The 24,783-nt window shown below is 38.1% G+C and overlaps 1 protein-coding gene across 4 annotated transcripts in view; it reads right to left on the bottom strand.

The window, feature by feature from the left end:
• The window catches only part of NKAIN3 (sodium/potassium transporting ATPase interacting 3), a 369,009-nt gene that overhangs the window by 161,203 nt on the left and 183,023 nt on the right, over positions 1–24,783 (bottom strand). For all 4 annotated transcript variants that reach the window (XM_081117407.1, XM_081117404.1, XM_081117405.1 and 1 more), the window contains exon 3: positions 22,578–22,658. In XM_081117407.1, the coding sequence (XP_080973533.1) occupies positions 22,578–22,658 (81 nt within the window). The remainder of the gene's footprint in view (positions 1–22,577; positions 22,659–24,783) is intronic.

Below are 24,783 nucleotides of genomic sequence, written 5' to 3'. Positions count from 1 at the left end.
TTCACAACAGCCTCCAGCTCCTCCTAGAACACAGACATTTTAATCACTGAACCAACAGTAATAATAGTTAGCATCTGCACAGGGCACGGTTGCTCACAGACATCTAAAGCATGTTTAATTCTGTGAGGTGCTGTTATCCATATTTCTCAGATAGGGAAACTAAATTTTAGAGAGACAACTGACACAGAGTGGTTCTGCTGCTAAGTGGCAGAGCCACAGCTTGGCGGCAGAACCTCTCGTTCACGGCAGCATGTTCCCCCCAGGCCCCCTCACAGCTGCTCTCTGGCACTGGCTTTTTGTGAAGATGAGCCTCTTCCTTGGCTCTTTCCTAGTTCTGGCTACCAGCGCATCCCTCCTTTGAGCCTCGGTATATACAAATCATGGTCAGTGATTTGGCAGACACCTTTAAAAACTTGCTACATTTTCTCCCTTATTTCATTGACATATCGAACAGAGTCAATAGTTAGATTTGGCAATGTGGAGGCAAGAGTGGATGACTTACTGCTGAAATTGGTACTTATGCCCTATGGAAAGATGCTTTCAGCAAAAGTCCATTATTTTTCCATTGTTTAATGTGTGGTGGGCACTATTTTTGGCACTTTGCATACACTGTCATTTAATACATACGAGCACCCTAAGGTGACCTTGCTGTTATTATGTGCATTTTATAGATGAGAACACTGAGGCAGAGCCAGGTAACTTGTCTAAGGGCTAGCAAGGGGAGGTAGGGCGCAAATGCCAAAAGTATGTCCCCAGAGCTCCTGCCTTGAGACCTGGTGCTCCACTCACTGCCTCCCGTGGACCTCTCTCCTTTGTCCAGGGGAAAGCTGTGGAGGTTGGTGTGGAATGAGGGTGGTGGCAGCTGTGTCCAGGCAGCCTGAAGACAATCGTGACCTCCTGCTTCTGATGCTTTCTCAGCATCTGTGCCCAACAGTCCACTTGATGGGTTTGCTTCCTAAATTCAATCTCTGGAACTTCAATGATCTGAATTCAACCTTCCTACTCATGGGAATTTTCCAGCCAAGAATGAAACGTTGGTTGTCGCATTTATCACAGCCTGATGAGGCAGGAACTATGATTGTCCTCATGTTCAGATGAGGTAACTGAGGTTTGATGTTAGACAATCGGCCTGAGTCACAGAGGTGGTAAATGGTGGAGGCAGGACTTAATTGGAGCCCAAATAAATCACTGGTCTTACATAATTCAATGTAGCAAATGTAATGATTAATTAGCTCCTGAGTCTGAAAAATCTGAGTGGGAGCGCAGGTTTCCTCATTTATTTGCCATATGACCTTGGGAAGACTCTAGTTTCCTGATCTGTTAAATGCGAATAATGGTGTCTATGTCCTAGGACTCCTGAGGAAGTTCAATGAGATAACACTTACAGAGAACCAGTAGGACCTTGATTAATTGAAGCTTTTACTGGAATTATCTACAGGACTAGACCTTAATCCCAGCTTTCTATCTCCAGCACAATGTCCAGCGTGTCATGGGTACTGATGAATGGATGAACAGATGGATGAACGAGGCATGAAGAATTAAGTAGGGCTGAGGATATTACGCTTTGAAATATCGCATCAAAGTGATGTTATACATCAGTTGTTCAGACCATGGCTAGTGCTCTTATTTTAACAGCAGTATATTCTCTACTGGACACTCTGAGCATAGAGTAATGAAGCTAGAGGAAATCATACAAATATATGTTAGATATTGCTATAAACTTTATAAATGGCTATATCAGCTGATTAACAGTTCTAATACTTAAACAATGTCTGTACAAACGCAAGCATTTTTTCCCCTAACATCCATGTGTAGTTACATTATCTAGAAGGACCTATTTATTATTTTATGAAAAAATCTGCTATCAACCATTTATACTCCATAACATTTTTATTATGACTACTGTTCCTCGAATGAGCACCCCGTCGTTTGGTGCATGTTCACCCATATAAGGTTAGGGTGGCACGAACTGTTTTCTGGCGTCACTGATCTCACAGAACGGGAAGCTCCTCCATCCCCTGCCAGGCCTGTGACAGAAAGGACACCTTAGGATCTGGCTCCTGCCCAGAAGGTCTTCCCATTGCTGGGGGTGCTGAGGAACATGTCATTGCCATTATCCAGACAGAAATATGGAGGTTTTCTTTTCCCCCAAAAGCTAATAGCCTCAGGTCCCAGGCTTCCCCTTCCTTCTCTCTGTCTCTAGAGGACACTTTTACTTTTTCTTTCTTCCCTGGAGCCTTTAGGCCCTTTGCACAGCTTGCAGCCAACAAACGTTACCTCTATTTTCATCATTCTGTTAAATATGTTCAGTTTTAAACAAGAAATATTGACTTTGAGGCATTTCCATTCTCCCCATGGCACATTGATAATGTCAATTATGAGGTCAATAATGAGACAGAGGTAAGAAAAACCCCACATGTGTCTACAAATCCCGTGAACCCAGGTCTGTGAATTGTCCCTATTTCCCTTCTCTGTCTGACAGCTTTCCGCCTTCTCTCGAGTCTCCTATTCCTGGTTCATAGCTTGCTAACCTAAATGTCATTCTTAGAGATCACAGGCCTCCGAATGTAGACATCTATGTGAAGTCTATCTGGATCACAAACAAATACACGTATACTGTTTACTTAAGGACATTTTATGTTTCATTAGGGAGGAAAATGCTATAGTGGTTATATACACAAATTATTTCTAGGGAAGAATTTTCTGATTATTGGTTTCTTGAGAGTTGAATGCAGTCAGCGATATTAGCACTAGGTTGATATTCCTTATAACCAGAAAGAGGGATGCATGAGAAGCAGAAAGAAGGAAGGGAAGTCAAGCGGGCTGAGTGGATGGATCAAAGATCTCTACAGCTCAGCAGTGGGAATGAGGGAAGGGGAGGCAAGTGTGAATGTGTATTCTTGGACTAGATAGACTGTTGAGAACTGGAGAAAGCAGGCTGTCAGGAAGGGGGCTCAGCTTGAGATCCCTTGTCTTAAGCTGGTTCAAATGGACTCAATTTATCCTGTTAATATCTATTTATAACGCTTTTCTCTTAGCCCCACTTCATCTATGAATTTCTTGGTTTACTACTCAATAAAAAATAAATGTTCTCCCGGTGTATACATATTAATTCAACCCTATATAAATAATAAAATCACAACTAAATTAATTAACTCAAAATGGGCCACAGACTTAAATACAAAATATAAAGCTATAAAACTTATTAAAAATAAGAAAATCTTCAGGATCTAGGGCTAGGAAAAGCATTCTTAGACTTGACACCAAAAGTATTATTCATAAAAAGAAAAACTGGTAACTTAGATCTCACCAAAATTAAAAATGTTTGTTCTGTTACAGTCTCTTAAGTGGATGAAAAGATAAGGTACGCAGTAGGAAGACATATCTGCAAACCACATATCTGACAAAGTACTAGTATCTAGAATATATAACATGAAGAGATTTTTCACTACGGCAAATAAGTATACATGGAAAGATATTCAACATCATTAGCCAATAAGAAAATGCAAATTAAAACCACAATGAGATATTGTTACACACCTATCAGAATGGCCAAAATAAGTTACATGACAAGACCAAACGCTGGCGAGGATACAGAGAAATTAGAGCATTCATACATGGAGAGCGGTTATGTGAAGTGGCCCAGTCACTCTAGAAAACAGTTTAGAGTTTTCTATGAAAGTAAACATGCAACTACCAAAGGATTCAGCAATTATACACTTGGGCATTTATCCCAGAGAAACAAACACTTATCTTCACACAAAACCTGTATACAAATGTTCATAGCAGCTTCATTAATATTAGCCAAAAGTTAGAAAAAAACAGCTATCCTTCAATGGGTGAATGCTTGAACAAACTCCATATCATCATCATGGAATAAATACTCCACAATAAAAAGGAATGAATTATTGAAACATGTAATAACTTAAATAAATCTCTAGATAATTATGATAAATGAAAAGAGCTAATCTCTAAAGATTATATACTGTATGATTCCATTTATATAATGTTCTTAAAATGACAACATTGTAGAAATGAAGAACAGATTAGTGGTTTCCAGAGGTTAAGAACAGGAGGAAAAGATGTTTGTCTATAAAAGGGTAACACAAGGAATATTCTATGTCTCGAGTGTATCAGTGTAAATATCCTGGTTGTGATATTGTACTATAGTTTTGCAAGATGGTACCATTGTGGGCAATTAGGCAAAGGGAATAACAGGCTCTCTGCATTGTTTCTTACAACTGCATGTGAATCTACAATTGCCTCAACATAAAATGTTTAATTAAAACATGGTTTTCAAAGGATATTTATTACACAGAAAAATGTTATTATAACATGTGAAAAAGCAAAATGTGAAACTGTAATTTAAATAATGACAACTCTCAAGCATGTATATATCTATATATATGCTGAGCTATGTATATACTCTCTATATATGCATACACACACACACACACACACACACACACACACACAAAATCTACATATATGCCAACCTTAACAAATGGAAATACTAAAATACAATGAGTACTAGATGGAGGGAAGATACATTTTTTTCTTCATTATAATTCAATGTATTTTTCAGTTTTCTAAAAATGTCTATATATTACATTTATAATCAGCAACCACAAAACAAAACATCTTAGTTCATGACCACCCTTACAAATCACACTTCAAAACTTCAACTTTTCTAGTAGGGTATCAGGAGAAATAGTGATTCATTGAAAACCTGAATCTGATATTCAATCAATTACCTTTTCCTACTCCCCAAACTGATTACTTTTATAATTAATGGGCTAACTCAACTTCGAATCTTTAAGTCAGTAATATTAATTAAAAGAAGACATGTAAATGACCTTCTGAAAAGGACTTATCTCTTAATTTGCCCACAAATGAGCACTTGTGATTACTTCTTAATCAATACCAGGAAGCTGGCTAGAATCAATGCCAAGCCTCCCAGTTTCAGCTACTTTTAAAAGCACTTAGGATCGCCACACACAGCCTCTTCAAGACCAGCCTTATATTTTCCTTTGATTTACTTGACCTTTCAAGCAGTGAGTGAATTTAAGGCCTTTATTTAGGCTTGGCCTAAGTAACTGGCAACTTTCATCACTTTAGCCATTGACCAAAAGCTTTGTGAAATGTCAGCCTTTCCTATGCTATTGTTTAATATGTTAATAAGATCATTAACATCTTTTGCTGAGAACAGGGCCTGATCCATAAAGTGGTAGGAGGCTGGAGGCCGAAGTAGATGAATAAAAGTCTTTTTATTTCTAGGCGAAATTTAGAGAGCTTGCCTCTCGCACTTTCTTCTTGAAGTAGATATAGAAAAATTGTGGCTAGCAGCTTTCTAAGAACTGATGCCTATAGGCAAAATGCAGTTGCCTCTTATGGGGAGATCTGGGTGTAAAGTCAGCATATAAGGTAAAAATCAAGTATAATATATTCCAAAACACCGCTGGCATCCCTTAAATTGTCAGAAAGGACACTGCTAATACATCTTTGTGTATAAGATATCCCTGTAACTCTTCATTTCAGGCTAGCCCTCCATTAATTCTTTTTCTTTCTTAAGGAAGTTGTTGACTGTGTTTTGGCACATTTTAACAAGCATTTCACTAAGTTGTCAATAGTTAGGAAGACCTTTAAAACCATCGGTATGTTCTTTCATAGGTTTTACCAACATGCACTGGCTGTTTCAGGCTTGAATGCCTCCATTCCCTTGATAAAATAAGTGACCCAGTATGGGAACTGTCAGGTTGAATTCAGCTAAGGGAAATAAATGCTTACTTCAGATGACTGCACTGTTACCAAGAGGTAAGGATGAGTGTGTACATCTGTCCACCACAGCATCGTCTTCACATGAAATCATTGGTTACTTTTTACTGCTTAAATTATTAACTCAACAACACCACTGTAGACAAAAGTGCAGGCTATTTATTTCATTTCTTATTTCTTTTTATGAAGGGAAAGGCAATGCAATGAAAAATAAATGGAAAAAACAAAAAAGCAAAGCAACCCCAACTAATTGTCCACTGCAAGGGAGAAATTCATAAGGCAGTACAAATGTTTGCAGACCCAGCTGGATGTGAGCGTGCTCAGCTTTCACATATGCCCTCCTCACCTGGCTCATGGCTCAGTTGACAGCTGGACCACTGAGGCAGCTACTGGATCCTGATAAATCACTTAGATGTTCCCAGTCCCAAACCTGAATCACATCCCTGAAAACATCCATGGACTGGGTCTGATATTCTAAGTTTGCTTCTCCCTGTAGCCACTCATTTCATGTGTGTTCACTAGAGATTGTAACTTCTCAGAGAAATGATATTCTCATCTGCAGAATGAGATGAAGCGTGGGCAGGACTAAATGAGGGGACATGGTTGGAGCTGCTGCAAATGACAAATTTCCACTGCAGATGTCCCCATGAGAAGAACCAATGAAAGCAGCAAGTGGGGTGGCCACGTTTGAGATCCTAACTACAGATCTGTGAGAATATAATTTTTCAGATAATTCAAAGCCAAAGCCTTTCTGAAATCTGAAAATATAAATGTTGATTTATAACCTTGGATGATTGTATTCACAAGATTACCATGCAGTGCTAAGTCTTCTTACCATTTTCTGTTAGGTAGCCAAAGCCTGTCAACTACTCAGACAGGCTTTGAGGCTGCTTAGCTAAGAAAGCTCCTTGGGGGGGGTGGGGTATGAATGCAGTAATATGTTTGCCCTGGTTTTCTTTTTTTCCTCCCATTCTGTGTTTCTCTTACCTACCCGAGGCAACTGTCAATAATGGATGCAATCATAGTCTTGGAGACAGAAGTCCAGGATTAAAAACTATGTTTGCCAGATATCAGTCATCTAACCAAGGGAAAATTATTTACCTTCTTTCAACCTCCCGTTTTCTTACCTATGTAAGGGGAAAGGCCACTTTCTTTGGGAGATTGATGTCAGAGTGAAATGAGCTGCCTCTGTGAACTTTTCTGATACCCAGCAGACCTTCAAACCCTGCCTCTGTTTGATTAGAGTCTGAAAATGCAGACTGGATTCGCCACGAATCTAAGAAAGCTAGGCTCAGGGCGCCCCACTTGAATAGACTCTTTATTGTTGGAAGGTGGACCAGCTGGCAAAATCTTGGCATCCTGACCTAACACAGCTGGAGAGGAAGGACAATATACAACACAGCAGAGGAGAAGCAGGAGACAGAAGAGGGAAGAAGTGTGAAGACAGAGAGAACAGGAAATAAGAAAGAAGGGCTACTTGGGAAGGGGGAGGGGGACACTTTGAAAGCATGGATAGTGTGCCCTGCATTTGCAGGAGGTCTTGGACTCTCTGCGACACTCTGATGTAACTGTTGTTCTATCGCAGGTGAGAAAACTATTGCTTCCAGACAACAGCACATGAAGCAGAGACAGAATTTAAAGCTCTTTCATACACCACCTTTGATCCGTTACCAAATTCTGTCAGATCCGCCTTCCCTCTGTACAGTGGTCCCCTCTTATTCATGGGGGATACTTTCCAAGACCCCAGTGGATGCCTGAAACAGTGATAGTAATATACTATGTTTTTCCTATATGTACATACCTATGATAAAGTTTAATATATAAATTAGACACACTAAGAGATTAGCAACAATAGCTAATAATAAAATAGAACAATTATAACAATATTCTGTAATAAAAGTTATGTGAATGGCTTCGAGGCCATTATTAAGTGAAATAGGTGTTACTTGAACACAAGCACTGCAATACCAAGACAGGTGACCTGATAACCCAGGTGGCTACTAAGTGACTAACAAGCAGGGAGCGTCTACAGTGTGGAGATGCTGGACGAAGGGATGATTCATGCCCAGGGCAGGATGGGGCTGCACGGCATCAAATATCATCAGGCCACCTAGAACGGTGTGCAATTTAAAACATATTAAATGTTTACTATGCAATTTTCCATTTAATATTTTTGGACTTCGGTTGACTGTGGGTAACTGAAACCACAGAAAGCAAAACTGTGGATAAGGGGATTACTATATTTTAAATATGATTACTCTCCTCTCAGCCACTGCCACCACTGTCAAAGCCACCTTTATTTCTTACCTGGACCACCACAATCATCTATCTATGGGTCCTCTTGCTTCCACTCTTGTCCCCTACAACATTCACGCCAATTTTTGACCCTGTTTTTTTCCCATGCTTAGCCTTCCATTGGGTTCCTATTACATTTAGACCAAAACTCAAATTTTTACCATGGCCTACCAGAGGTTCCTACAGAATCTTGCAACGGCCCAGCTCTCCAGACTCATGTCTGCCCTCCTCACTCTGTTCACGGGATGTTAGTGACACAACAGAGCATCCCTGCTGTTTCTGTGCATGCTGAGCATGCTCCACATTGGGGCTTGGCCAGTCCCCCACATCTTCGCATAGCTTACTCCCATTTGCCACTTGGGCCTCTTAGCTCAATCCATTCCCATGAAGTCACTCTCTAGTCCCCTATCCTGACTTTTTTTCCTTGATATCACTTAACACAATATGATATTATATCACCTATTTATTTATTAGGTCTTATTTATTTATCATATCTTTTCTACTAGAATAAAAGCCCCATGAGAGCAAGTCTTTTTCATAACCCTATTATATTCTCGGCACCTACAATACCTGGCACAAAGTAGATGCTCAATGAATTTGCTGAATAAACATGTCTGATACCAAGGCTGATAAAAGAAATGTTTACAAAAGTTGGAACTTATTTTGAAGATAATCTCTAAAAAATTATCTCTAAACATATGTAGAAAATAAAGATTTTCCAGTAAGCACTATGCCTTTGGCACATTTATACCAGAGTTATTTCTTGCCATACCTACCAGACTAAGTGTTCTGATGACTGATGTTATGTTTCACAAAGCACCTGGAGCTACTTAGAGGAAAATACAATATAAATGCAAACAAATAATAAACCACCTCTCATAATAAAATACATGAAAAATAAAGTACGGAGTTTCTCAAGGTAAAGAAATAAGTCACAGTCACTATTGTCTGATCCAAGCAGCAAGGGGCCTTAGCATGTAAACCTATCACAATTAGACCTAAGAAATTCAATTCCTGATGGTTTCAACAAAGATGGAAGCCTCCTATATACATTTAAGGCATTTTGTAGACTGCCATCATTATTTTACCCCAATCTAATCTTTAGTGAAACAGACAAAACCTTGATATTATTGTCTATAATATAGCTATCTCTAAATAAGCCAACATTTTTTCCCTTCTGGAAGTATATCCTTTTTGTTTTTTACATTAAAAGTACTATAGACAAAGAATGAACAATAAAACCAGAGTTTATTGGCTAGACCCACCCCAAACCAAGATTGTGTAAATAATTAAAACTTTCTGTAACAATTATGGATATATTTGTTACTTTTTAAAAAATCCTCACCCAAGGACATGCTTTTTATTGATTTTAGAAAGAGAGGAAGGGAGGAGAGAGAGAGAGGAAGGGGGAGGGAGGCAGAGAGACAGAGAGAGAGAAAAACATTGATATGAGAGCGAAACATTGATCGACTGCTCCCACAAGCGAACCCATAACTTGGGTATGTGCTCTGAGCTGGAATTGAGCTCACCACCTTTTAGTGTATAAGACTACAATCCAACCAACTGAGCCACATGGGCCAGGGTGCACACATATATCTTACTTTTACAATAAGAAGGTTTAAGGAAATTAGATTCCAAGATTTCATGCTTTCATTACAGATGCTTGTATTACATGAAGAAGATTATTGAATGCAGTTGTCTATTGCCATTCCTAAACTAAGCTTCTAACTATCCCGTTAATACCACACGTTGCTAAGAGTGTTTTTCTACTGCCTTATAGGGCAAAACAGTGAGTCTGCTGAGCCCCCTTAGAGCTGTCTCAGTCTTCAATATAATCTTTTAAAAGTAGTCCATTCATGGACTTCATTTATTGATTTTTAATATTAAAAAACAACAACAACAAAACCTTTGGGTAAAGCGTTAGTTATGGTCTAATACAAACCGCTATCTATTAAATAGATGAATTTTAGCTCATAAATTTCTAGCATTTTACATTTTGCCTTTAATATTTACCACAGAAGCTAAGAAATTGATTTATCAAATGGTCTTCTTTTCTTCTTTTCAGGAAAAGTAATGATTGAAATAAAATGCAAAATTAACCATCAATTTGTAAAACGGAGTTTATAGACCCAGCCAGATGGGCAAATAGAGGAAGAGTGAAATGAAGGAGGAAGAAGGTATTTGTCTTAGTTTTCAGATTGGTTGTATTGCTAACAATAACACACATAGGAAGACTTGTTTCTCATATGGAAAACTATACTCATTTAAAAAAATTACTATTGGCAAATGTGATTCCAGAATAGGAATTACAATTACAACCCTGATTTGCAAATTTTTAGCTTGGTAAGAATCCTTAGAGAAGTTGATAAATTAATGGAAGCACTGAGAATAAATTTCAAAATGTATCAAAAGTCCATTTTTTTGGTAGAGCTCCAAAAATGATCAATCATAGGTTATACGTTATTGTGTTTAAACTGTGACACGCTCTATTTCATGGGTTTTCCTCCTACAGAAATCATCCTTCAGGGTATCTTAGAGCTGCAAATTCCACTGGGGCTCACACTATCTTCATTTCACTTTTTCACAAATTCAAATATGAAGAATGTATTGTTACTGACTTAATACCAATAGGGAAAGGAAGTGGAAAGAAATTACACTAATAAAAATGGGATTTTCCTTTAATCAGCTTCTTATGAGGAATTGCAAAGTAAACTCCTGTTGCAGGATGGAAGAGATTATATCCCCCCCTCAGTCTGGCACAGGAATAAAGAAATGTATGGACAAGGATTTCTTCTCTAAGAAATAAAGGCCATCACCAGGCTTTCTCATGGACAAGTGCATTAGAGCACTGAGGGATGCCAAGGTGCTAATGGTTCCCAGAGAAGGTGCTTCACCCTTCCCTAAAGTGCTCATTTGCATGCACACAGTTAGTCCCAGCAGGAGGTGTGCACTCAGGGGTCTCCCAGAGCAGGGACGCAGACATCCTCAGGTAAAAGCAGGTCTTCACTAAACTTTATAACCTCATTCCAAACTCCAGTTGTCAGTTAACAGCTTTCAGGATGACACCTTAAATCAAGAAAATGTCACACGTGTACAGTAACTGGCCTAATCTTTTCTGTAAATTGCTGCCTGTGGTTTTCAAAATCGTAGTAAATTGCTGGCAATTGACAATGTGTCTCCCTGCACAGCTAACTTTACTTCTGCACAGTTAACAAATCCGTCTTAAATTATTCATCAGATCACCCAATGTCTAGGCTCTTCTGTCATTGATTTCAGGGAACAGTAGCCTGCTTACCTTGTATACCGAAGTGAAATTCATACCATGCTCTCAGCACCTAAGATTCATTGTATGCAGAAAATAATAACTAAGCTCTTTGTCTCAGTATCTCAGTTAATGGTGAATGAGAACAGCCCACTACACGATCGGTGCTTCTGCTGCCCTGTGCTGCCCTGAAGCAGGACAGTGTTTTCTCAGCTAATGCTTAAAACAGCCTCAATGCCCCCTGATACTTCAGATAGATAGAGGAAGTGTTTTCTCTATTAATTCTATAATTACAGGACAAGAAAAAAATGATGAATTATATGTACAAGCTAAAACATCAGATGGCCACTTAGAAATTATACCATCAAACCAATGCTCATTGTTCTGGAAACAGGGTCAAATCAACTCCCCAGAGAGCTCAGCCAAATTGAATTTTTGTTGCTAAAATAAGTGTGGGTATAGAATGTGTGTTCTGAGAGGACTGCTTATCACCATTTTTCTTTCAGCAGCATCCAGGGGATTTTGCGGGAAGAATATTTATTCTTCTTTGAAATACCTTTTGAATCAGTACTGGCTCTAAGCTAAATAGTGAAGCTGGGCAGTAAGACAGCCGTATATTTGAGGAGCACAGTTGGCTATCTGTGTTCAGTAAAATTAATTCCAGATCACTTCAAAAGGACCCCCAGCATTCTGTCATTTTCTCCTGTGTCTGAACAGATATTTCTAGGCCACTGATGGTCATGGTCTGTAACTCGATAGCTCCCTGTTTAGATCATGTCCCTACAGAACCCCCTCCCAAGGGCAGTGACCTTGGCTCTGATGCATGTAAACCCATGAGCTCCCTTTCTGATGTTCGTTGGCCGGAAGAGTGTCTGGGTGAAGAGAGTGGGATGGAGGTGGGTGCGTCAATGCAAATTTATAGGGGATTAAAAAACTGTAGCAACTGAAAGCACTTTCCCATGTTCCTTAGGAAGTCTCCCTGATTCTGGGGCAGACCATGTTCCCTGATCTACAGTGTCAGAGTCCTTTTTTCTTCATCATCATCTCACTGGTCACATCTCCTTGCTATTAGTCATGTACTGGTCATCCTTCCTATGATACAGGTCACTTTGTGAGTTCAGGAAGTGGACATAGCTTTAGTGCCTGGCACAGTGCTTGGAACCAAGTAAATGCTAAGTAAAATTGTCTATAGAATTATGTATGATTAGTTAGGCATTATTTTCAGCTGCATACTTAGGGCCCCCAAGCTGTGGCTTAAACACATTTCTAAATATAAAAGAAATGTATTGTGGGCAGCTCAGGGCTGGTATGAAAGCTCCACGGAGGTGTGAGGGTGCCAGGCTCCTTTTTCCTTTAGTTTTCTCATGCACAGCTGACATCCTAAAAGTCACTTCACGGTCAAAGATGACTGCCGCCACCCTGGTAGCTAAATACTGGGTTCCAAAGGTGTTCATGTCCTAATCCTCAGAATCTGTAAATACACTAGCTTACTTGGTAGAAGGGACTCTGCAGATGTGATTAAAGTGAAGGGCTTGACCTGCCGAGATTAGCTGGTGTTATGCAGGTGGGCCTAATCTAATCACACGGTCTTAAAAGCAGAGATCCTGTCCTGGGACGGCAGCATGGAAAGGATTAGCCTGACACTGATGGCTTTGAAGATGGAGAAGGGAATGTGGGGGGTCTCTAGAAAAAGCAAGAAAACAGATTCTCCCCTACAGCACCCAGAATGGAACAGCTTGACTGTATTTTAGTTCATTTTATTCTTTTCAGTTATTGAGTTATAGCTGACATATAACATTGTATTAGCTCTAGGTGCACCACATAATGATTTGATACATGCATGTACTGTGAAATGATCCCCACAATAAGTTTAGCTACCCATCACCTCACAGTTACAAATATTTTTTCCTATAATGATAACCTTTAAGATCGTCTCTCTTAGCAACCTTCAAATATACAATACAGTATTGTTACACTGGCCACCATGCTGTATGTTATGTCCCCAGGACTTATTCATCTTATAACCAGAAGTTTGTGCCTTTTGAGCACCTTCACCTATTTTGCCCACTACCATGCCCCACCTCTGGCTATCACCAGAATGTCCTCTGTATCTATGAGTTCACTTTTGTAAGTTCTGCATATAAGTGATATCATACAACATTTATCTTTCTCTTACTTATTTCACTTAGCCTAATGTCCTCAAGTTCCATCCATGTTGTTGCAAATGGCAGGATTTCCTTTATTTTTATGGCTAAATAACATTCCATTGTATATATATGTACAATTTCTTTATCTATTCATCTGTTAATGGACACTTAAATTGCTTCCATGTCTTGGCTATTGTATGTAATGCTGCAATGCACATGGGGGTGCAGATATCTTTTTAAGATAGTAATTTCATTTATTTTGGATGAATGCTAGATCATATGGTAGTTTTATTTTTAATTTTTTGAGGAGCCTCCATATTGTTTTCCAGAGCAGCTGTCTGACACCTTGAATTTAGCCCATTGAGACTCAATTTCTGACCTACAGAAGAAGCGTAATATTTGTATTCTTTAAGTCACTAAGTCTGGGCCTACTTCTAAGCTGAAATAGCTTTTAAGAAGCCTTCCAGAAGTCCTTCACAATTCTTCAGCTTATATCTCAATGAACAGAACTTACATGACCATACCTACTCATATAGAGGCAAAAAATATATAGTTTTTTTAGCACTTCCACATCAAATGAAAACAAGGTTTTCCATGACTATTGACCAGCAAAAGGGGGAATAGACAGTGGAAGATAACCAGACACTTCCCCCACCATTTGTTTAATGAAAGAATGATTAGATGGATGGAACTGAACACCTAGAAAATGGATATGATTTTTGTAGAAAGTGATACTTTCCATTTGTAAATTAATTTAACAAGTGGATACCCTTTTTTTCTTTTAAGTTAGTTAAATTTCATTCAACTTTTGCCCCTACCAATCTAATTTTAATTTTGGAAACATACGCTTTTAAAAGATCCTATACTTTTAGGAAATTAAGACCTATTGATATTCAGATTCCATAAATTACATCTCAGAGAGCTTGAGTCAAACCAGTTCCTACAAGAATAAAGCTGAATTATTTTTTTAATGCCTTCATTTGTTTCTTCAGCTTCATTTGTTATTTGATTATGAGATATGACATCTGGTTTCTGTAGTAGGTTGAAATTTCCCAGAAAAAAAAAAAGCCAACCTTTCAGGGAGTCTAGACAGCTGGATGCTTCAGCGTCCTGACTTTAACAGGCAAGCACACTGACAATAATACCTATAAACACAACTGAATGCTGTACTGTTGCTGCAAGTCTCTTGTTATTCTTGAGTCAGAAAACAGGCAAAGGGGGATCAATGCTGGGGGCTTCCAAGGGGCAGAGGGGATACAAACTCATCCCTGAACAGACACACGGTGATTTCCGTGGCTCTCCTTTTCCATTCTGTCACCTTGTGCCTCCGTTCAGTGGTCTGTGCTGGGACCAGCCAGTTCTGCCTCATCTTCTGGGCAAACTTTGTCCCAGGCACTTTTTCTGTGTTTTCCTGTTTGTCAATCCTCAGGTCCCAGACAGCCCTGCTGGCCGGCACACATGACTTGTAAGGAGTTTCATCCCACAGGGCATCTCACTAGGAGGGCTTCTGAACTGTCATTCTGTTAGCACCTCCCTGCATCAAGAGAAAGCAAAACACATCTCCCTTCCTACTTCCCATCTTCGACACTCAACTTCAGGCCAATCGTATTCATTTTCCACATCTTTCCTTATAAAACTCACTCGATTTCCTATCATTCTGCTTGCCCTGTTTTCTCAGGCTTACCCTGAGCCAGGGATCCAGAACTCTTGTGCTAAGGCAGCTAATGGTACAACATTGGGTGTCCAGGGGGAGCAGTGATGAAACAAAGCACAATTGGATGTATAGGGCCATCTATGTTCAAGGCTCTAACCTGGGTCAGTCTGAAGCCTCAGGCCCATAATTCCTCATGCTGTGAAAATGTAGTGGCTCGGAAAGAAATCTCTGTGCAAAGCGAACTTTTTAGATGTGATTATTGTTATTTGTGATCCCTTCCCACAGGCTACATAGGAAATTTTGATACAAAGCATTTAAATGAGTTGTGATTTTCTCTCTCCGTCAGTGTTGTTAAGTAATTGTTACTGTTCGCTTCTCTGTTCCTGCTGGCTCTTCAACTTAATGTTCATCAGTTATAATTTGACGGCATGATGTCATTTTATTTTATAAGGCTACGCAGTGGTATATGCTGCTATTCCAGTTTTTAAAAGCAAGTTAACGCAAGTAAACATATTTATCAAGTTCTCTTTTATAATTTTAGGGCCATTGTAAATGTCACTGGAGATTGTTCATCACCAGGACTGAACTCTTAATTGACATCTCACAACAAAGACATCATGTCTTCCCAACAAAATAATTAACATCACAACAAGAAAATCCAAAATCTTACTGGCATTTACTCAAGTTCTATTTGTTCTACACATTGTTCTTCTAAAATGATCTTATATTAACTGACTGCATCAAAAATTCTGTAGTAGCATCTTTGAATTGTCTTTAAAAATATTGCAAAACATCAGAACATAAGCTATAAAAGTGTGGTTTCTTTGCAACAACAAAATTTCCTTGAAATTAATGCTTCCATAGAAATTCAGCAGCCACTGGCTGCTCAGAATGACTTAATTTATGTACGCAGTGGCTTCACAAACTTATATCTATTGAACTAATTAAAAATAAATGTTGTTTCATTAAATTTAGTGAAAAAAATAGCCATATTTGGAGACTGTCACATCAGTAGAAGCCATTGGCAGTAGCTGGAAAAGATAAAAGGCCAGCATGAGTTCATGATTCCTGCAACCTCCACCATCAGCTTAAGATTGGCTATGAAACTTATAGGTAAAGTTTTGACAGAATTTGACAGAGCTTAAATTTATAAAAACATCTTTTAACACATGCAGGGAAAGGAATAAAAGTCTCTCCAAGCAACTGTCTGAACTAAAGGATTCACTCAGAAGAAAATAAAATGTTGACAAATCTGTTGTTAACGTGGCTTCACCAGAAGGATGTGAATGAATGAATTTGCCAGAGTACCAGGGCTCCCTGGACAGGGAACGAGAAGACAGGGCAGTGGGGACTGGGAGCAAGTCCTGGAGGAGACCCAGGTCCTGAGCACAGAGGTGTCCCTGGCTGAGCTCCTCCAGGAGAGGACAGGTCCTCCACCCTGGAGCAGAGGTAGGGCATTGCAAGGATAGGCCCTGCACTGCAGAGTTTCTATGGGAAGGCGTAGGGGCTCCTGGAAGCTCTTGCCCTGTGGGCAACAATTCCACAGTGTTCAGAGGTGACATTCCCAAGCACTCCCACTTCAGAAGGGCATAGAAGGGGAGCCAGGGTGGAATGTGGGTCACCTCCTGAGGTGGAGGTGACATGAGCTTCATGTACATGAATTTTAAATGTATTGGAATGCAAAAAAAAAATTATGTCAAGGAGCATATTTTCATTAGAAGCATAAACGATAAGCTACAAATAGCAACAATAGATTTCTGTCTATACTCAATGATATTTGCACAGATAGGCCTTGTTCAATACTGTGACTCTAATAGTACAGCAATAAATAGAGCTACCGCTGATAAAATAATATATCCATCTGCTCTTCTGAAAAAAACTACTTGAACCCTTACAGAGGCCATAAGATTATCACAACTTTCTGATTAAAATCCCTTAACGCCACCCAGGCTGCAGCAACTACTTAGTGGTTTACTGTGGTTTCTATATGTCATTGGACTATAATGGAGCAGCAAATTTGATTTTTAGATCGAAGGTTTTCAAAATGTTTATACTTGATGAAATTTATGAGAAATATAACACTAAGTATAAAGTTGTTTATAATTTTTGTTGCTGTGGAAAGAAGCTACAGGGGGAAACAATGGCTTCACTCTTCAAAAAAGGCTACTGAAGATTCTATTCTCAGAAGCTGTGTTCACTTAGACCCACCCCATAGGAAAGGTGGAGTCTGTCCTTTGGAGTAAGGAAGGCATAACCATATTTATGCTGCCTTGTTATTTTTTTAAAGACCAAAATTGCATCACATTGGAAAAGGATTGTGTAGGAACCAAACAAAGTTTTACATTTACAAGTTTTGGGGGCTCATTTAGATTTAATACCTGGAAGCAGATTATGATGGTTCCTCCTTTATTAATCCTTAGTAACTGGATGGATACCACCGTCACCTCTACCCGCCTCCTCCCCAGTCAATATTACAAAAACATTCTTTCAGGATATCAGGATAAATATATAATAATACAGTTCAGAATTGGTAGTATTTTGTTATTCAAATGAACTGAAAGAGTTCATGCATGTTCCAAAGTGTCCCATTGACATAGGTATGCCATTTACTTCAAGATACAGTAAATAGGATATCATTCATGGAGTTTTGAAAGTAGGCAGAGTTGTTTTTTATAATCCTCGTCTGAGGATATGTTTTTTAATTGATTTTAAAGAGAGTGAAACATCAATGTGACAGAGAAATATCTATCAGTTGCCTCCCATACAACCCCCAACAGGGGACTGAACCCACAACGTAGGTATATGCTCCACCAGGAGTCAAGCCCACAACCCTTTGGTGCATGGGATGACACCCCAACCGACTGAGCCACCCGGCCCAGGCTGAAAGTAGGCATAGTTTTGCTGGGTTTCTAAGATGCTTCTCTGTATCATTTGCTGATATATTACTCTTGAATAAAGATGCTTTGCACCTCGCTTCAGCCCTCCATAAACATCACATTTCAAGATTCCTTTTGAAAAATGACCACGTAGAAAGAAATCATCCAAAGAAAAAGATAAATTCAAGTTTAAAACTCATTACTAGATTTGGCAACTTGTATTTGTTTAAATAAAGAAAAGACATCTACTATACATCGACTTAGTTTGAAACTGCCATCAGAAAAAGAATTTTTCGAGACACAAAAATATTTAGAATGTTTATAAAAGTAAGAGCTGCACGTGCACGGCTCGGGGGAGCTGAGAGTCCTGCTTCCTCTGAAATTGTTCCTGTAGAGAACTCGGAATTGATGGTCTGAAAGTTTCCTACTTGAAAAGACCTGCCCAAAGCCAAAATTAGTGGAAGAATCCAACTTTGAAGGAAAATGAATCTTGATCAGGGAAGAGAATCTTCCCAATAAGTAGAGAGGAACAATTCTGGCCAGGTAATAAGACTAAACTTTGGAAAAGAATGATCTCACTGACTCTGGCCGTGCAGGCGAAATATTCAACTGAAGATTCTTGTAAGAGAAGACGCTCATGAACAATGGAGTCAATCTGAGCCAAAAGAAGTCCAAAAAGTGCTATTATTTTGGGAAATGGTTTAATTTTATTTAAGAATCAAAATACCCACAAATCAGGTCACTATGGGAAAACACAGTTGTTAAAATATGACAAAGAGAAACAAATGCAGGTAGCTCTTCCTCTTGTGGAAGGCGATGCAAAGCACCCGTACAGGGCAGGAAGTCAGTAGAAGCTATTAGTCCAATCTCCCTTCTCCATCTTCTGCAAGTTTTTAAAAAGCCTCTCATCAAAGCTGGTGATTAAGATAAGATAAATCTCCCTGGAATTTCTTTACATTCTATTTTTATGTCTTGGTTATGCTCAGGCATAGCCATACACATTCTGAATTCTATGTGCGTGTGACACACTGAAAATTCTCTAGGATCACTAATGTGTAAGTTCCACACATCTTTCCAGAAAAATCAATGAGAAGGAATAGTAACCTAAAGTCTCTACAATTTGGAGTAATCAAAAGGATGCCACAAGACAAAGGCTGAAGTCCTTTGGAATTAAAAAAAAAAAAAAAGCAACTTGAGTTCTCAACCTAACTTATTTTTTAGTATCTTTAAATAGAGCAAGAGAGTTGGGTTTTCATATATTTACATTCTGAACATATTCCTAGGGAGAAAAAAATGATTTCGAGTCTTGCAGCTTCCAAAGGAACGGCAATAACTTATTAATTGTGCCCTTGGTGATCTTAAAGTGTGGCATGAGAAACAGCCTTGGAGCCTTCTAAAGATGCGTAAAGTTCTCCTGGGGCGAGCAGTCGCGACTAGGGGCATCTAGATGTAGAAGTATTTCAAAAAAGCTATTTCCATGTTGAAGGGGAGGGTTTAATTAATAGTGTTGCAGCTGTGAAGTTAACATGCAGATCCCAGGTCCCATCACATGGGACCATTACATCTTTTTTAAACAAGTGACCGAGTCCCTGCATCAATCCCTTTTACAGCTCTTGTGTATTAATAGATAGACGTCTCTAAGGTTTTCAGGATGAAGCTTGTGATGCCTGTTAATTGTTTCAATAATAATAAAGATGATGATGTTGATGGCAACGATAAGAACCCCCATTTACGGAAACCTCACAACATGCCAAGATCCTAAGTCGCTTATAGGCATTATTTAATTCTTTCTACAATTCAGTAAAATCAGTGAAGTGGTTTTCCTCAGTTTGCAGAAAAGGAAACTGAGGCTCCAGTAGATTATGTAAGTAATCTTCAGTTACCTACCCATAGTCACCCTGGCCCCGCCATACATGTTCACATCCCTTAAAACAATACATTCAGTTTCTTCAAGTTCTGAAAATGAATCAGAACCCTCGAGGCCACAGTAACAAACAAACGATGCAGAGCTGGTTGGCAGATGAGATAACAGCAAAGGGAAAATCTGGAGGCTACGATCAAGAATCCCCCAAACAGGCCAGATGTATGATTGTTCATGCCCACAAGGATATATGCTTTAGTTAATAAGAGTGGTTCGACAGTGCCTGTCATTGGAATAACTCCCAGATACACAGAGATGTTGTGGAAATTAACCTGAATCCAGTTTTTGGAGAAAGGATCATTATTTTAGAGGAGATATTTTGGGCAAAAATCAAGTTATAGGGAGGTTTCTATTAATGTTTCCAAGTGAGTAACTCCAAGAAATGTCTTCACAGACTAGCAGGTGATGGAGAGCTTTAGAAAGTTAGCATGTAAACCAGCACAAACGGACAAGGAATTTCTTAAGAAGCCCAACCAGGGTGGGTGGCAGAGGTGCTTGGGTTTGTCTGGGGCCCTTAAATCAGCTCTATTTTTCAGAATAGATTTCCTACAGATTGGAATTGAGGCTAAACTGGCTAACCAGGGAAATTTTACCAGCCTTTGAGGTGGAAAATAGGAGGAAACCAACAGAAAATCTTTAGGATGCTCCTTTTGGACTTATCTATCCTTTTAATGACCTAGAATATTTGACTGGCTGCTTAACATTTTAATGGATAATGAAATGAGTAACCAAGACTACTATATCCATTTTTTTATAACCTCATATCCAAAGACATGAGAAAAAAACCCTTCACATGAACACTGATCTTAGAAAAACAGTTTATAAAAGTAACTTGTGGCAGAGGAGGGAAATTAGACTTGTGTGGAGCAAATGAATGTTATTATTAGTATTAATATTATATAACTTCATTTTTATAGGGCTCTTTGGAAGCTTACCTGAGTTACCACATAGGATATGCTTAAAACAATGCTAAAGGCCCAACAATCACATTTACTATCACTATTGGCAAAGCTGGTCCTGTTTTTATATTTCACACAGACTCAGTGGGGTTAAATGATTTGCCTAAGGGCTCATAGTTAATAAGCGCTAAAGACCAGATTTGAACAAAAGACTTATAATTTGATATTGAGTCTTCTTTCAACACACTATGATGCCAGTTCCACAGGATAAAATTCCTCTAATTTATTCCAAATCAGTTTATATGGAAGAAAATAAAATAGAATTTCTACCCAGTGAAATAAAATTATGATTTAAAATGACTATTTAAATTACAAGATACAAAATGGCATGTGTTGAAAAATACTATGCTTAACTTATTATTCATAATTATATTATTCATAAGATTTGCATTTTAAAATTGCTTTCTAATCTTCATGTTACACAAGATAACTGGGCACTGATTGAGGTATTTTTTTTTCTGTCTTAAAAATCAGTGGTGAAATGCAATTAATAGCATAAATATTAAAGGCAGATAGTAGTGAATTTGTATGAACTCAGTATTAGAAATGTCATTTCTGGTTCCGGGTACATTTGCCAATGTGAGAAGATGACGACAAGTTCTAATTGTAAAGTTATTATAATGTAGAACAAAGGAAGCCACCTTGGAGGTACTGGAGAAAATCCTTTAGGGATTTTTGCTGCTTGGCTCAATCAAAAATTCTTTGTTACCGTATGGACTTCAACGGAGCCTAACAATTCTCAAAGCATCTGTGTTGGTCAAGGCAGATTTTCTAAGATGAAAACCGCAAATGCTAGTAGAAGACCATTATGTTACTTAGAAAATTCGAGACTTTCTTATGACAACAGAATACGTTAGCACAATTGCAGTTCATAATAAAAAATCTTAAAAAAGTAACCACAGCTTTCTTATTCTTTTGTAATTATACTGTTGAGTTTCTTCTCTAGTTTCTACAAATGAAAATTGTGCTGGCTTGTGAGAAAGATGTTTAAGAAACACACAACTAGAAACTTGACCCCAGACACTTTTGCATCTGGGTGGCAGTCGAAAGACAGGTGCGCAGAGTCATAATAAGCATCGTGTGGGCTGCTGATACTGGTTCCAGACAGACAGAAATAATATTCGTATCATGCTTTACTAAGACAACTCTTCTGTCCGATCAGGACTTCATAACGGGATCACCACGCTGATGCACTTAGCTGTTAGTAAATGTGTACTGCACTTAAATATCCATGGGCGTCACTCTTTGTCAAACACTGTTTTCTCGGGTTAGCATTCAAGCGAAGATAGAGCCTTGTTATTCATATTTGTTACATTAACATCTTATGTAATTTATTTTTCCAGTTTAAAAAGAAGACTATTCAAAGCCATTTTTCACTTAACATTTGGTGCTGTGGTCATCATGAAGTTAGGCCTTTGTAAAGTGGATGTGAGGGTGCACTGGAAGCTGAGTTCCACCACAGCTTACCATCTAAACCACGAAACCACGAGGCCATGGCTTTGGAGTTCCATTATATTAACACCCTCCCAAGATAATTTCTTCCCGAATGGTACCCAAACTTGTTTTTATTAGTATTCCATTTGTAATGTTACTTAGATTTATATATATACATATATAATACATAGGCATAATAATTATTGATTTGTGTACTCTTTTTAAAGTGTATTTTAGAAGCATGATAAACTTACCTTAGAGAGCCCGCCTACTTCCAAATAAAAGCAGATAATGAACACATTCCAGGTGACCCAGAGGGCAGTCCATACTGTGTACTAGAGGGAAAGGGGGTGGGTGGGGAGAAAGAGAAGAAAAATGTGGAGATGAAAGGCATGTATATTAAATAAATCAATAATAAAAGGTCAATAAGTCTAAGTCTTCTGGGAAGAAACAGGGTGTGCTCAGAAAAGAGTGCTCCTTATGAGGTCCCCTAAGATCTCTAGAAATTAAAAATCCAATAGTTTCTACTGCTTTCAGTAGATGCAAATAAAGCTAGGTTTATTTTTAAAGTGCTTTGCTGGCTTACAGATACAGGTTAAATCCGAGCGCTGACTTGATTTCTGTTTTCTGAGTATTAGCTTTTCCAAGGAATGCAATCATGCAAAGTTTTGGTGGCTATCTACTTATCTATCTATCTATCTATCTTATAACTAATTTTTAGTTATAATACTAAATTGTCAAGTTTTTAGGAATGTTAGTCAAAACCCATCACTTACATATCCCCACATGAGGATCATGTTTGAAAATGGATGTGTGGAGTAAAATTAACAAATTTTCATCTGTTATACTATTAAGAGTGAAATGTGTGCCTCTAATATAATCATAGACTATAATATGATTGCGTAAAATATCTTCTAAAAGCACAAAAGTAGTAAATAGGATTAAAAATGAGTGAATGAATAACAGATTTCTATAATGGAAAAATACCTTCCAATCACATCCAGCAAACTCTAAATATGTTAGCATTACTGATTAACTGGTTTTGTTAATGTAGTATGTGTTAGAAAATGCCTTCCTTGAGAGTATTAGTCAGTCTGAATTAACGGAGGAGGTATAAGGGCTGAATTCACCCAGTCATTTTCCTACGTAGATGGAGAAACTGAGGCCCAGAAAACTGACATATGGAACAGCTTGGATGACTGAGCGTGGGACTTTCCTGGGAACACGATTAACAGATGAGATGTAATGGTATGCTCATTCATTTTACTTTACCACAAAAATCTATGAATTCTTAATTTCTTAAAGAGGCGTGCTAATTAAATTATTGCTTTCTATCAGTGATTATAATCATCACATGCTATTGTCAAATTAAAATAAATATGGAAAACATTTCATTAGCTTATTCTATGCTGTGTCAAATAATATAATTATAAATTTTAAACCCTGTATAAAATAGCCATGATCCTTTAGAAATCTTATCAGAAACTTTTAATTATTTATAAAATTTAATTTACACTTAGTGTCTTTCTCTTATTTATAATTTTCAAAAGGCTTTCAAAATAATCTAATATAGTTGTGTAGTGCTATAATTAGTTACATTCAATATCTCATCTTTTCTTTCTGAGAAGAGGTTTTCCTTATTTGTTTTTGTAAAAAAATAATGCAATTATAATGAGTTAAGTCTTCAAATTACTGAAAATTTAGAGAAGCCAGAGAAAATATGTTAAAAAGTTAAAATAAGTTAAGCAATATATTGAGGCTCTTAGCATTTGCAGATATATGGATGCTCTGCTGATACCTTCTGCTAGTAGTATCTTCTAATATGGGTGAACTTAGTTTTTAAAAATGTGCCAAATGCATTGAAACATACTTTTTTGAACCACAAAATATTCCTACAAATATTCAAAACAGCAAAACTACATTTGCAACATATACTTTTTGCAAACTGATCAAATCACAGTAACAACAGAAAATATTAAAGCTGTTGTCAATAAGATTGCATTTGGTATCTGATATGTTTCATTCTAAATCAATCTAATTATGAGTATATTAGAATGAGAGAGACTGCAGACCTCTAAGTCATGAGAAAAAAGCCAGTGATAAAGATTAAGGAAAGGACATAAATTAAAGCAAGAAGACTAAAGGAAGAAATGATGGAATTAATTTCAAAACCATATGATTTTTAATTTTTAGGACTGCAAACCTAACCTATAAGTATGCTTTTAGGAAAGTCAATCAACTCATAGTTATTACAACCAAATTATAGAACAAATCTATTTAACAATCAGAGCACAAGTGTATCAATTGAAGTGCATTCAGGACCTCTCACCAGCTGGACTGGTGGTGCCCCTTCTGAACTTTCAGAGATAATATTCCCAGCCCAGCAGACTCCAACCACCAGCTGGTAAATTCTTAAGAACAAGAGTGATCACTCTCCTGCTTTCTGTGTTCCTGGTACTG

This window comes from Miniopterus schreibersii, assembly GCF_964146895.1.
Source record: "Miniopterus schreibersii genome assembly, chromosome: 17".
NCBI classification, from domain to species: domain Eukaryota; kingdom Metazoa; phylum Chordata; class Mammalia; order Chiroptera; family Miniopteridae; genus Miniopterus; species Miniopterus schreibersii.
Note: the sequence above shows the minus strand (reverse complement) of the source record. Positions and strands in the feature narration are given on the sequence as shown.